We start from the raw sequence: 13,445 nt of genomic DNA, 5'->3' as shown, positions 1-13,445 counted from the left end.
TTGTAATGGAAAAAAAGACTATTAATTTGTCCAAAACGTTACAAGAACAACTCGCTACACATTAATCAGTCAGTGGTTTTAGCCCAAAATAACTATTTCTAACTCAAAATGTGGACTTTTGAGGGAAAAATGTGGAAAGAAAACATTCACTGAAGAATTGTTTTTTGTAAATTGTTTTTTACTCAATTTTGATCAATGCCTATTCAAATTGTATACAAGTATTTACATCAAAGATAAAAAAAGAGTAGAGATTTATAATAGGAAAAACAGCAGGAGGCTTCTCATCGGGCATCGAATACGACCACTGGAAGCAAGAATCAAGGGTAAATATAAAGAACATAGGACACAAAAAACTAAATATAATATATGGATTTAATATTAGGGCATGCATATCAGATTCACAGAACCATGCAAAGAGCTCAATTTTTAATTAGAAGAATTAAATTAACAGTTCACCCCCCAAAATGTATCATTTACTCATCACAGAGTTTTTTCCATGAAAGTGAATTTTCAAGAAAATTTACACACCACTTATTCTCCATACAATAAATCATCATGACAACAGCTGTAAAGCTCCAAAAAAGGATATCTTCACCACTTTTGCCGTATATATCTCATTTAACTGCAATTTCCAGTGGTTTTGTAAAATAAAACATCATGATGTTTTGTGATGACTGGTCACATTTGTAATTTAAAAGCTGCAGTTGAGTAGCCTAGAAATCTAGACGCACCCTAGCGGCAGCAAATTTAATCTGCCCGCGAGTGTCGTCTAGCAACTCTCAATACCCTTCTGAGCTGTATTCCCCTAACTCTTGCCAGACCAATCACATCATGTATAGAGTCGGTGGGCGGGGCCATAATGACGACGGCCAAGTTGCATTTGCATGCTTCTAGTAAACACAGAAACTGGCGGACGGCGGTCTTTTGAATCAGCTTTGACCGCGATTCTGGAAGACTTGGAGTTAAGCTTTTCTCTGAGAAAAGAACGGCACTGAAGTCATTCTTAAAAAGGGAAGATGTGTTCTGAGTTTTGCCGACCGGATACTGAGAATGTTTAATCTATCAACAAGCTCTGCTACCCCTTCGTTGCTCTGGTTGGTGTAGCACTATCCTATTGCGTGCAGAGGGAGTTTGAAAGACAACCGTTTATCCCGCCCCACGGATTGAGCCCTGTCAATGGTGAGTTTCCAGACCAAACATCTTCATGTGGGTCTGGCTTGTCAAGCTAGCAGTTGAGAGGAATCAGTGAATAACTATTTTATTTGTTTTTGAAAGGAATGCATATTAGTGAAATTATCGGTGAATAACAAATTAATGTCTTTTTCCACACAAAAAGTTAATATAACTTCAGACAACTGGAAAAATAGTAAACAGCACTTTTATAGTGCTCTTTACAGGTTTGTGAGCAATCATTATAGAAAAAAGCAGACGGGAATTTTTTTTTTATGGGAAAATAAATGTAACCATATATGATATGGATTATGGTTTGGAACAACATGAGGGCAAGTAAGTGACACTGTTGAACAATTATTTCAACCACTAAGCATTATTTTGTTTAAGGATACATCTTTTGGTCCTTTTCTTGTACATGATTCTGTAACCACATTCTCTGCATCTGATGGGGTCTCTAGCTTTGATCTCATTTTCTGTGTGACACTCTGAAACACAAGAGCAAAAACTGTGAATGGTACGAGTTTTTTTGCAGTTATGAAAGATGTGATTATGTATAAATGACTAATACACAAAACACATGATGACAGACACAACTAAATGGATGAAGTGTCATTCATTACCTCCGCAAATGTAGATCATTGGTTGCTGTTTGGGAGGCTGAATGTCCTTCGGAGGATCCATAGCCTGAAACACACATACACAACTACTTCTTACACACCTATGTGTTGTTATTACTACATTTAAAATCAATATATTAGAGAAATTATTAATTACATACATTTTGTAGATATAAATTATATGAACAACAGTTTACCAAAAAACATTTCAGCGATGTATTCAGTGCTGATGAACTGTTTAATGTGTGTAGGGTGTAGGGACAAGTTCTACTATTACACACAAAGCTAACTGCATTATTCTTCAAATGAATATTAGATCAAAATTACGCACTACATCAGTGTTCATTTATTAGAATATTAAACTATTAAGAGTACACATTAAACCCATTACCTTTCACGCGTGAGCTCTCGGTTTGCTACAAAACGTTGTTGCGTTCAAGCATGCGCACTACTTACAGAACGACATCAAAGTAACACACGCTGCTATTGGTTGAAGTGGATGATTGACAAAAAATGGAACGTCTGAGATGGGCTCGTCAAACACTGGTGGGAGGAGCTTAAAAGGGCAGTTACTACTGGTCTATCAGCGAATCTTTATTTTTATTCCCCCATTTACAGATGGCGACGAAAAACTCGCGGCGACGTCTTTAAACGTACATTTATCAGCAACCGTGCGTAACCATATTGAAAAAAGTATTTTTAATTTGATCAATTGTTTGACAGTTGGACTGTTAATATTATGTCTGCAGCGCTGTCTTTAAATGCAACCTATTGTTTTTTTTGTTTTTTGTTTTTTTTACAATAGTCCGATAAACATTTATTATAAATGATTATAATAAATATAAATGTATTATTATTATTATATTTTTGTGTGTGTTTGTATCTTTAAAGTGTTTTTCTCAAATTTTCACTTGTCGTCTCAAAGCAGGAAGTAATGAGTCACAGCAACTGTTGGCCTGTGAATCTTCAGTTTTCATGTGAGTCTGCACAATTTAATTGTCCGTATTATGCAGTGTTGATATGTCTAACGTTACGTTACGTATGGTCAAACATTTGAGTGCAGAATTTATATTATTCTTATTATATTCCGAGTGACTGTCAGTCATGGCTCAGCGTCAACCTTTCAGTTTCTCTTTCTCGGCATTGGATTGACACGATATACAAATACTTTTTTACCGAGTTTACAACACTTGTTTACATCTATCTATCTATCTATCTATCTATCTATCTATCTATCTATCTATCTATCTATCTATCTATCTATCTATCTATCTATCTATCTATCTATCTATCTATCTATCTATCTATCTATCTATCTATCGCAAACACACTGTTGCACTGTAGGTCGGTAGGTTAATCTCAAAATCTGTCCATGTCAACAACAACAAAAACCTACCACACAACAACTTTACACATTGTGATAAGTTTCTTTTATTTCAATAACCTCACATGAGGTTTTGCTGGTAACTCTTGCAGGTATGTCAGTTCCTCAGAATTCTTGACCTGCTCAACTTCATACTTCATGTGTGTTTCCTGTTTTGTCAGAATGGCTGATAACAGCCTGGAGGAGCGGTGTTTGGAAGTTTTGGATATTCCTGATGATTTGGACGATGACCTTCTCTCTCTCTACTTTGAGAACAAGCGACGCTCTGGAGGAGGGAATGTGATCTCTTTGGAGAGATTTGGAAACCAAGCGTTGATAGTTTTTGAAGATGCAGAGAGTAAGACATCATCACCATAATGTTTTAGACATTGAGTTTTCTCAGTATGGATTTTGTAAAATTAGAGTATCACAGACATATATCAGGATAACGCATAAATAACTTTTTTTCTCTTATACTAGCTGCTGTTAGAGTTTTCTCACAGTCACATGTCCTCCAAAATACCAAACTGACACTGCGAAGGAAACCACCAAAAGACCCAGGAAAACTGTTGCTAAGAGGGCTCAATCCACAGACTTCCATGGACATTGTGGAACTTTTTGTGGAAAACTTTACTAGAATGACGTTTGAATCGGAGTTCATCCTGTATCCATCTCCAAACAAGGACATGGTTCTAATACACCTAAAAATACCTTTATCTAAAGGTTTGTAGCTGATCTGTACATCAGCTGTATATTGTTCAGTATATATGCACACTTTAGTCATAAAAAATATATAAAACCAAACACACTTTAAAATGTGTCTATGTTAGATAATAAAATATTAAATCAAGTATTTTTTTTAAAGAAATAGTAAACGCTACTATTAGCTAACAACAAGCAAGTACAGACTACTGTTTTGTTATTATGATATTTAAAATATATATATTTAACAAGGAATCAATTATATAATTAATCAAAAGTGACAATAAAGACATTTATAATCTTTAAAATGCTTTTATTTTGATCTTATATTTTTAACATCAGTATTAAGAAATGTTTCATGAGCAGCAAATCAGCATATTTGAATAGAAGCATTTCAAATAAATGTACCCATGAACGTATAATAATAGTAATCTGTAGTATATGAGTATAATAATCATTTTACGTTTATACACAATATATAATAATAATATGATTATGTATCATATCATCATAATTATGTGTATTAATAATCTGCTCTAAATATTTGGTTATTGTTTATATGATTCCATAGATTTTCAGAAGCTTAGTGAGGATGTTTCCAAGAAGAGCCTAAATGGAGCAAAGGTCACTTTGGAGCAGGTAGAATCTACAGACTCAGTTTTGGTAGCCAATCTGTCTCCTGCCCACACCGAGGATGTGCTGGAGCTCTACTTTGGGAGTAGTCGTGGTGGAGGGGGAGATGTTCTCGGAGTTAGCATGCTGGCTAACGGATGTGCTAAAGTTTCTTTCAAGGATGTGAAATGTAAGCCAAGATGTCTTTCTTTAACCACTTTCTTGAAGTCTCTGTTTTACTATTTTGAATCTCAATTGAGCTTTGTCTTTCACAGCTGTAGACTGCATTCTCCAAAAATCCCATCATTTGGAAGGTACAGATTTAGTAGTCGAGCCATACTTTGACTTCCTGCATGCTGTGGTGGATCAGTCACCTGTGAACGCTCAAGATGGACAGGGATCATTAACAGAGAGGATGAACCAAAGTGATACGGTCTCATCCCAAACTCCTATTGTTTCTCACACGGCCTCATCCCAAAGTCCTACTGTTTCTCCCATGGTCTCATCCCAAAGTCCTACTGTTTCTAACCCAATGGCAAGCACCACCTCAGGACACGGCGCTTCTCTTGCGGACAACACCACAAGTATAGAGAGTAAAATTACTGAATCTGCTATTGAGCCATCTGTCCAGAAGGAATGTGTTGGTTTTATATCTGTGCCTGATGCCACTAAACATCAACTGCTTAGTTTGAGTAATTTGCCTGAGAACCTCACAAAGGCTCACCCCAAATTTGATGTCAGTCTAGCAAAAGATGGCATCCAAATCAAAGGTCCTGACCAAATGGAGGTTGAAAGACTTAAGAACAAAGTTCTGGAGTTCCTGACTGGTGTAACACAGGACCACCTTACATATGACAAACTCAAAGCGGAGTTTCTTAGAAGGGAGGATGTTAAAAAGAGGTTAAATTTGTCTTTAAAAAGTATACCATCAACCTACAGTGTGTCAGACTGCATGGTCACTGTGACGTCTTCATCCCGTAGTGCAGTCAAACAGGCCCAAGACCTGATAGAGTCCCAGATAGCAGAGTTTACTCTGCCGATGGCCAAAGAATACGAAAGTGTGCCCTTCTCAAAGGAGTGGTCAGAATTTCTGATGTCTCTGGACTTCTGCTGTGCCAAAGTATCCGAAACTAGTGGAATGATTTCTGCGGTTACCCTGACAGGGATGGAAAAAGACAAACAAGAGAAGATCATTGAGTTTCTCAGCACACCACACCAGAAGGAGATGGTCCTATCTATGGAACCAGGAATGCTCAATTTCTTGCAACTCCATCATCGAGATCTACTGGCAGATATGGGAGAGGTCATCTTATTCCCACTGGAGACTGGAGATGGATTGAGTGTTAGTTACTGAGTTTGCTTTCGTTTGACTTATTTAATTGACATTTAAAATACTGTTCAAAAGTTTGGGGTCAGTAAGATTCAGTAAAAAAATATAAAAAACATTTATTTAAGACAAATAAAAGACATTTTTAGTGTTGCAATAATGCAAATAATCCTAAAAAATGTGTTTCTTAAGCAGCAAATCAGCATATTAGAATGATTTCTGAAGGAGAATGTGACATGAAGGTTGGAGTAATAATGCTGAAAATGTATCTGTTCCATCACAGGAATTTATTACATTTTAAAATTCATTCAACATTTTTTTTTTCATATTATAATCTTATTTAACAATATTACTGTTTTATTGTGTGTTGTTTAAAAAAAATCAAATAAATGCAGCCTTGGTGAGGGTGAGCATTTGACGTGTCTTTTAAAAACATTAAACAATCTTACTGATCCCACATTTTTGAGCTTATAGAATTTATTTAGGATGTTCACAAAATATCTTTATTTCTAAGATTTAGGTTAATACCAAATAATCTTTAATACATTAGAGAAATAACAATTATCTTTATTAATTGTGAATTTGTAAATAAAGAAATAATAAATTATGCTATATATATATATATATATATATATATATATATATATATATATATATTTGTATTATTTATATTTGTTTTACTTCAAATTGTTTTACTTGTACAATCAATCCCACTATGAATTGTGCGATGGCTGTCTTTGTAATGTTTTTTGTAATCTGGCAGATTCAGGGAGATTCGACTGTGTGCCAATCAGCGGCAGAATTATTAAGTGCTATTATTGGCTCAGTCTTTACAAAAAACATTGTAGTCAAGCAACCTGGCATTTCCCGCTTCCTGGTGGAGGAGGAGGGTGTCAGCATACTGGCAGAGATGACAGCCAAATTCGAAGTCTACATAGACATGGCAAAAGTTCATTGGGAGCCTCTAGAAGACAAAGTAATGTATCTAGCCTCATTCTTTATCTGCATGTATCTCAAAATACTCAATAATACTTTATAGTTGATTGTGGTTGTGTTTTCTGCAGGATATATTGGAGCTGGCATGGAAAATGACACCCTGTCAAAGCTTCCAGAGAAGTTCCTCTGCAAATTTTAGTCAAGACTTGAATGTTGGAGTACCAAATGGGCACAACTCTGCTAATGCACAGACTTCAGGTATTATGGATCATTGTCCTGATTCTTTCCAGTGTTTGAATTATGAGTGGGCTGAGACCCTCTTATTCCAGTTCTTTTCTTTATGAAATAATCTGTTGTTTTTTGTTGAACCCAGTGGTTACAGAATTCTTTCTGTCTTTCAGCTCGTATTGAAGAAGCTAAGAAGATGCTGGCAGTTATTGGCAATGATCTGGACCCCCAACCTTCTAGTTTAGGATCGATAGATGTAGAATCTCAAGATATATATTCAGACGAGAGTCAAGATACCTTAGCAGTGGCAGAAGATGAGGCAAGCTCACCCCGTTCACTGCAGACCGTTGACCTCCAGAGCTCCTCTGCACCCATGAATGCCTGCAGTCTGGAGGAAGATGCAAGCTTCTTGTTGGCGATTCAGATGTCTATGGAAAACTATCAGAGAACAGACACAGAGGACATCCAGATGGTTTTAGAACTTTCCAAAAAAGACTCCATGCCAACAGACGACAACATACAGCTGGAGAAAGCATTTGAAATGTCGTTGCAGGATGCCATCAAGTCATCCAATACAGCCGAGATCTTCGTATATGCTAACTACACCCATGATCTTGTAAGGGTGGACATTGCATTGGGAAAGAAGGTTGGAATGAGACAGTGTGAGGAGAAGATCGAGAGCAAAAATCTGCGGAAACTCTCCTCCCACCAGAAGAGATGCATAGAGCTCATTAAGAGGAAGCATGCCGTAGAAATCAGCATCCAGGGCACCACCGCCATCCTCTCTGGCTTTAAAGATTACGTCACTGAGGCCGTGATTGACCTAAAGAATGTCTTGAGAAGAACAGAGAACATGATGACCGATGCTGAAATCTTAAAGGCCATACAGTGGGTGTGGTACGAGCAGGGGTCCTCTAAGGCCATACCGTACCCACCAGATGCCACTGTGTTCATTGAGAATGCTTGGAAGATGAAGCAGAAGAATATTGATATTCTGTTTAACAATCAGCCATACAGCATTGACTTTGAGAAGATGGAAGAGCATGGTTTGGCATCCGGAAAATCTGTGCCTATTAAACGGACAATGCTAACCACAGAGGACTTGTACATGGCTGATACAGGTACGAATTGTATACACCTTATAAAATAACCCCCAAAAGAGAATACTTTAGGTAGACGTGTAAAGTCCAGTTCAATAGTTCATTCATCCTTATTGCTGTCGATGCCTCAGTTACATTTAGTGCAAAAATCACAGGGGGGTGTTGTACTTAATCACTTCAATGAATGTGTTAAATTGGCGTCCCTAATAAAAATAATTAAAATGTATATTTAGTTTATAAAATAATTTTTTTAGATGAAGATTACAGTCTGCTGTCCAACATGCCTGAAGTGTGTCCAGTGGATGTAGATTCTGATGAATTTCAAGAGGTGGTCAAAGAATTCTATGACACCCTTCAGGACAACCACAACAAAATCAGAATCATTAAGGTATGATTCAATGCAGTCGTACACAGAGGTCGAATTGTAAAACAAAACAAAAAAAACCTAACCTTACACAATGATTACTACATGATTACAAAATGTGTGTAATTTAGAAAAAGAGTAGAATAAAAATATACATGGACATTATTCTTAAGATTTATATGACTGAAGTATGACTACACACACACACACACACACACACACACACACACACACACACACACACACACACACACTTTCTGCATGCAAACTACCATGATTCATTCGGAGAGCACTGAAGTGTTTAAAATGTACAAATAAATAACTCTATAAATTAGTTCCAAATGGCAATTATTTTGAGCCCCATACATTGCAGGGCTCTTACAGTGGATGGTAAAGCCAAAAAGAATATGGTGGTCATTTCTGAAATGAAACGCATCCTCTCATTGGCTAGTTACAAAGCTCATAGCTTGTTTTAAAAAATACATCAAGAAATAAATAGACACATTAAGCTAACATATGCATGTGTGCATTATCACCTAATAATTCAGTGCAACTTTGACTAGGATCGCTTACTAAATCAATGGTGTTATGTTCGTTATTCTTTCTAATATTATGTTAGGGGAAAGTCCTTAAAGGGTTAGTTCACCCAAAAATGAAATTGATGTCATTAATGACTCACCCTAATGTCGTTCCACACCTGTAAGACCTCCGTTCATCTTCAGAACACAGTTTAAGATATTTAATATTTTAGTCCCAGAGCATATGCAGTCTATGCTCACTGTACTGTCCATGTCCAGAAAGGGAATAAAAACATCATCAAAGTAGTCCATATGTGACATCAGTTGGTTAATTAGAATCTCTTGAGGCATCGAAAATACATTTTGGTCCAAAAAATAACAAAAACTATGATTTTATTCAGCATCAGTCTTCTCTTCCATGTTTGTTTTCAAACCTCAAAAAAAGATTCAAACGGCCATGAATCAGTGAATCGATCAGTGATTCGGATCGCCGATAAACGGAGGTCTTACGGGTGTGAAACGACGTTAGGGCGAGTCATTAATGACATAAATTTCATTTTTGGGTGAACTAACCCTTTAAACTATAAACAAGGAAATATCACACCTTCTGTTCTGTTCTTTTTAAAGAACATCAAAGGATGCACTTGAACCATTCTCTTGGCCATTTTGAACAGTGTGAAAAATTAAGAAAGCTTGCTTGAAAGTGCTCAGCTCATATTAAATTCTGATTGGTCAGACACTGCTGTTTATAATTTGTTAATTATCATATGTATATCATTTTAATGTTTAATTTGCATGGAGAGGTTTACATTATACATATACACAACACTCTTAATCTGAAGGGGATCAAAGGGAGGGGGGATGCCACCCCCCTTTAAATCAAGCCATTGATATCTGTTTTTTTTCTATGAGCAAGACATCAAGACAAATCTTTCTTTTAGAGTGATCTTACTTACTTGCTTTGGAAATATTCTTGGCTGTCCATTATTGGCTGTTCTTTCTCCCACTGACTCTGTTTGGGTTTTCAGGTTGAGAAGCTCATGAATAAACTTCTGAATGAGCAGTACAGGCTGAAAAAGGCCAGTATTGAACAGAGCTCCTCAGAGCCACAGGTGGAACGCATCCTCTATCATGGCACCAGTGAAACCAGCGTGAAGGAGATATGCATTCATGGCTTCAACAGAAGCTTCTGTGGAAAGAACGGTATTATGCTGTTAAATATGCTAAGTCAAGCATTATTGTTAGCATTGCTCATACATTGGAATTTACCCAAGAACATCCTAATCATCATAATGCATAGAAAGTTGTTACACTCATAAAAATAAAGGTTCTAAAAAAGTTCTGCGATTCCATTGAACCATTTTTGGTTTCCCATAGAACCTTGTGAATGGCACCAAAATCCCGAAACATATTGTACCACTTTTTTGGGACCCTTCCATTGGGGACATAGCACAGTAGTCCGGTACTAAAGGGTGGAGCTACACTCCTGCAGAGTGCTGACTGGTTGACAGAGAATCGTTACTCGCGTGTGCTTTTTCGGCTGTTTTTCCTTGCAGCCTACAGCCTTTTGCTCAAACAAAGCGGGTCTTCTTCTTGTAGCAGCTACATGCTGAGAATCAAGAACAAGATCTGCTGTATGCCCTCCATTGTTGTTTACTGTCTCGCTCTCTTCTTCGCACAAGAATGACGTAGATCGCTACTTTCCGGCATTCACCACACCTATCAAGTAAGGGTATACTGTTGGCAGTGGGAACGTATGCCGGTTCAGGGTTTACTGTCCCGAATCAGACTGTTCTGTATAGTACTGCTCAGTGAAAATGTGTCATAAATGTGCAGAACATTTTAAAAACAATTTTTCACTATAATGAACCTCTTGTGGAATGATATTAAAGGTTCTTCATGGAACCATAAATGCCAATAAAGAACCTTTATTTTTAAGAGAACATCCTCATAACCACTTGGTAGCACATTACAAACCACTCGGATCAGAACATGCTGATGTCATTCACACCTAAATGTGACATCTACAAATCTGTTCCCTTTATCAAAAGCACATGTTCTCTGAAAGCACATATGTGCTTCCTTAAATCACTCGTTTTTAATAGATTTTTTAAATTTTATTTTAATTTAAAAATATTTTATTTTAAAGTAATGATTATGCATGTTTAGTCATCTGATATGTATCAGGATTATTATTGTTAACTAAAAAAATAACCTATATAAAAACATTGAATTACTTAAAATAGTTAAATAAATTAACTGGGGTAAAATTAAATATATATATATATTTAAATTAACTTATTTTTTTCCAGATAGTTACCACGGAATCGTTTATTATTTTCATTGAGTTTAAGTAAAAGTACAAAATTAAGTAAAACTAAATAAACCCAAAAACTGAATAAAAAATATTTAGACATTTAAAAGTCTGATAAAAATGACAAAAACAGAACAAACTGACTAAACCTACAGAACATCTACATTTAAAATTTATTCAAAACATTAACTAAAATAACCCTGAATATGAACTTAAAAATAACAAATGAATTTTCTCTTTTCCCTCACAGCGACTGTGTATGGTCAGGGTGTCTACTTTGCGGTAAATGCATCGCTCTCTGTGTCAGACACCTACTCCCCACCGAATGCAGATGGGCACAAGTTTATTTTTAGGGCTAAAGTGCTTACCGGAGACTTCACCGTGGGCAAATATGATTTAAAAACGGCTCCGCTCAAGGAGAATTCTGGCATACCGGTCAGATACCACAGCGTGACGGATCAGATCAACACTCCAACTTTATTTGTCATCTTCAATGACACACAAGCTTATCCACAATACCTTATCACATGCAAGAAGATCTACAGTTAATTGCATAGCTTCAAATGATTATGTTGGCTTGCATCCGTGATATCCCTGGCAATCGTGTCTAATCATTAAACTTTATTTTGAGGACTGCTCTTACTTTGCTGTTGATGTTTTTACTGTCAACAAGGTTTTGTCTGAACAGTTGTCACTCTGTTTTCTTTCGTTTTGTGAATAATTTTATTCTTATGCATTGAAAGTGAACATAATATTTTGCTATTCTTAAATCATTGCTGATTTTAAACAAATGTATTAAGTCATATGAAAATGTTTTGCTTTAAGCCTGTCAGATTTACATTACTTATATCCTCTTAAATTCCAGGACTATTTTTTGGGATTTCCACCTGGATTTGGCCTACCCAAACTGAAAAGCTTCCCATGCACATACAGTGGTCGAAGTTCAAAATGTTGGTGTCATTCTACACTGCTAAAAGTGATAAACCTGTAAGTAAATGTTGTCTAAGGACCCTGCTGACAGTTTGGGCTGTTTCCACTAAATTCCAGAAAATAGTGGAAAAAAAGAAGATTTACTCAAATGGGTCTGCAATATCCCAGTGTCATTAAATTAATTATATATGCTGGAAACAGCCCAAACTGTCTGCAGGGTGCTAGAGCACAAAGGGCCTGAGTTACACACTTTCAAAAATGAATTTATAAAAAAACAAAATTGCCTAATTTTTCGGGGGGTTATAACAGCTTAGACAACATATACTTACATGTTTATGACTTTTAGCAGTGTTTTATGTAACTTCAAAGGGTTTCCTGTAAAATGACACCAACATTTTGAATTTAGAGCACTTTATGTGTGTATGATAAGCTTTTCAATTTGGGTAGGCCAAATCCAGGCAGAAATGGTACCAGAGTAATTTAGTGTAAATACATTACTTTGTCTAAAACAAATGCCAAAGTGATGCATATCTCCAGAATGGTACCACATATGATGTCAGAGCTCCTCCACAGACATTTAAAATTGAAAGTTATATACATGACAATGTCATTCTGGACCCTGTACACAGAGTTTAAGTGCATATTAATATTTTTTGAATGTCAAACAAAACAGTAAATAAAGGCTGGAATGAAGTAGATGTCTTTTAAATGTTTATATACTGTAATAGTAGTATAAATACAATCCATCCATCCATCCATCCATCTGTATTATTGTGGAGTTTTCAAAAAACAAGACCAGGAAAGCTTCAGGCCTAGGCAGGGTTTTTCTTCTGCCTTTTTAACAAAGTTTGTGCTGACCAACTGGCCCTTATCTTCATGCAGATCTTCAACAGATAACCTCGAGCAATGTGAAGTTTCCAGCTGCTTCAAACGCTTCGCTATCATTCCGGTCCACAAAAAAACCCAAATCACTGGACTTATGACTAAAGACCTATGTATGTGGTCATGAAGACAGTTTTATAAAGACTGGTGTTGGCCAACCTGAAGAACATCACTGGATCACCTTCACATTTACATTTAACTTTTATCCAAAGTGACTTACAAATGAGGAGAACAATAGAAGCAATCAGACCAACAAGAGGGCAACAGTATGCAAGTGCTGTAACAAATCACGGCCTAGCACAGCACAGATTTTTTATTAGGAATAGAATAGAATAGGTATCTGCTAGTATTAATTGGTCAGGTGCTGACGAAAAAGATG

The 13,445-nt window shown here is 36.4% G+C and overlaps 2 protein-coding genes across 3 annotated transcripts; one reads left to right on the top strand and one right to left on the bottom strand.

Moving 5' to 3' along the window:
* Positions 1-157: 157 nt before the first annotated feature.
* On the bottom strand, positions 158-2,296 carry polr2k (RNA polymerase II, I and III subunit K). Its single transcript, XM_067426597.1, has 4 exons — positions 2,182-2,296; positions 1,794-1,857; positions 1,566-1,658; positions 158-304 (listed from the first exon to the last, which is right to left on the bottom strand). The coding sequence occupies exons 2-4, from the start codon at positions 1,852-1,854 to the stop codon at positions 282-284; spliced, it is 177 nt and encodes a 58-aa protein (XP_067282698.1). The 5' UTR covers positions 1,855-1,857; positions 2,182-2,296; the 3' UTR covers positions 158-281.
* Positions 2,297-2,355: 59 nt separating this feature from the next.
* parp10 (poly(ADP-ribose) polymerase family member 10) lies at positions 2,356-12,880 on the top strand. Of its 2 annotated transcripts, none has more exons than XM_067426593.1 (12): positions 2,356-2,461; positions 2,719-2,767; positions 3,336-3,511; positions 3,634-3,876; positions 4,427-4,657; positions 4,743-5,809; positions 6,558-6,770; positions 6,859-6,988; positions 7,132-8,079; positions 8,313-8,446; positions 9,969-10,143; positions 11,505-12,880. In XM_067426593.1, exons 3-12 carry the CDS (start codon positions 3,337-3,339, stop codon positions 11,801-11,803), a joined length of 3,615 nt encoding a protein of 1,204 aa, XP_067282694.1. In that variant the 5' UTR covers positions 2,356-2,461; positions 2,719-2,767; position 3,336; the 3' UTR covers positions 11,804-12,880. The 2 variants fall into 2 exon arrangements, with proteins under 2 accessions (XP_067282694.1, XP_067282695.1); XM_067426594.1 differs by having other exon boundaries at positions 2,383-2,461; positions 2,716-2,767.
* Positions 12,881-13,445: the final 565 nt, after the last annotated feature.

This window comes from Pseudorasbora parva, chromosome 19 (genome assembly GCF_024679245.1).
Source record: "Pseudorasbora parva isolate DD20220531a chromosome 19, ASM2467924v1, whole genome shotgun sequence".
NCBI lineage: Eukaryota > Metazoa > Chordata > Actinopteri > Cypriniformes > Gobionidae > Pseudorasbora > Pseudorasbora parva.
Note: the sequence above shows the minus strand (reverse complement) of the source record. Positions and strands in the feature narration are given on the sequence as shown.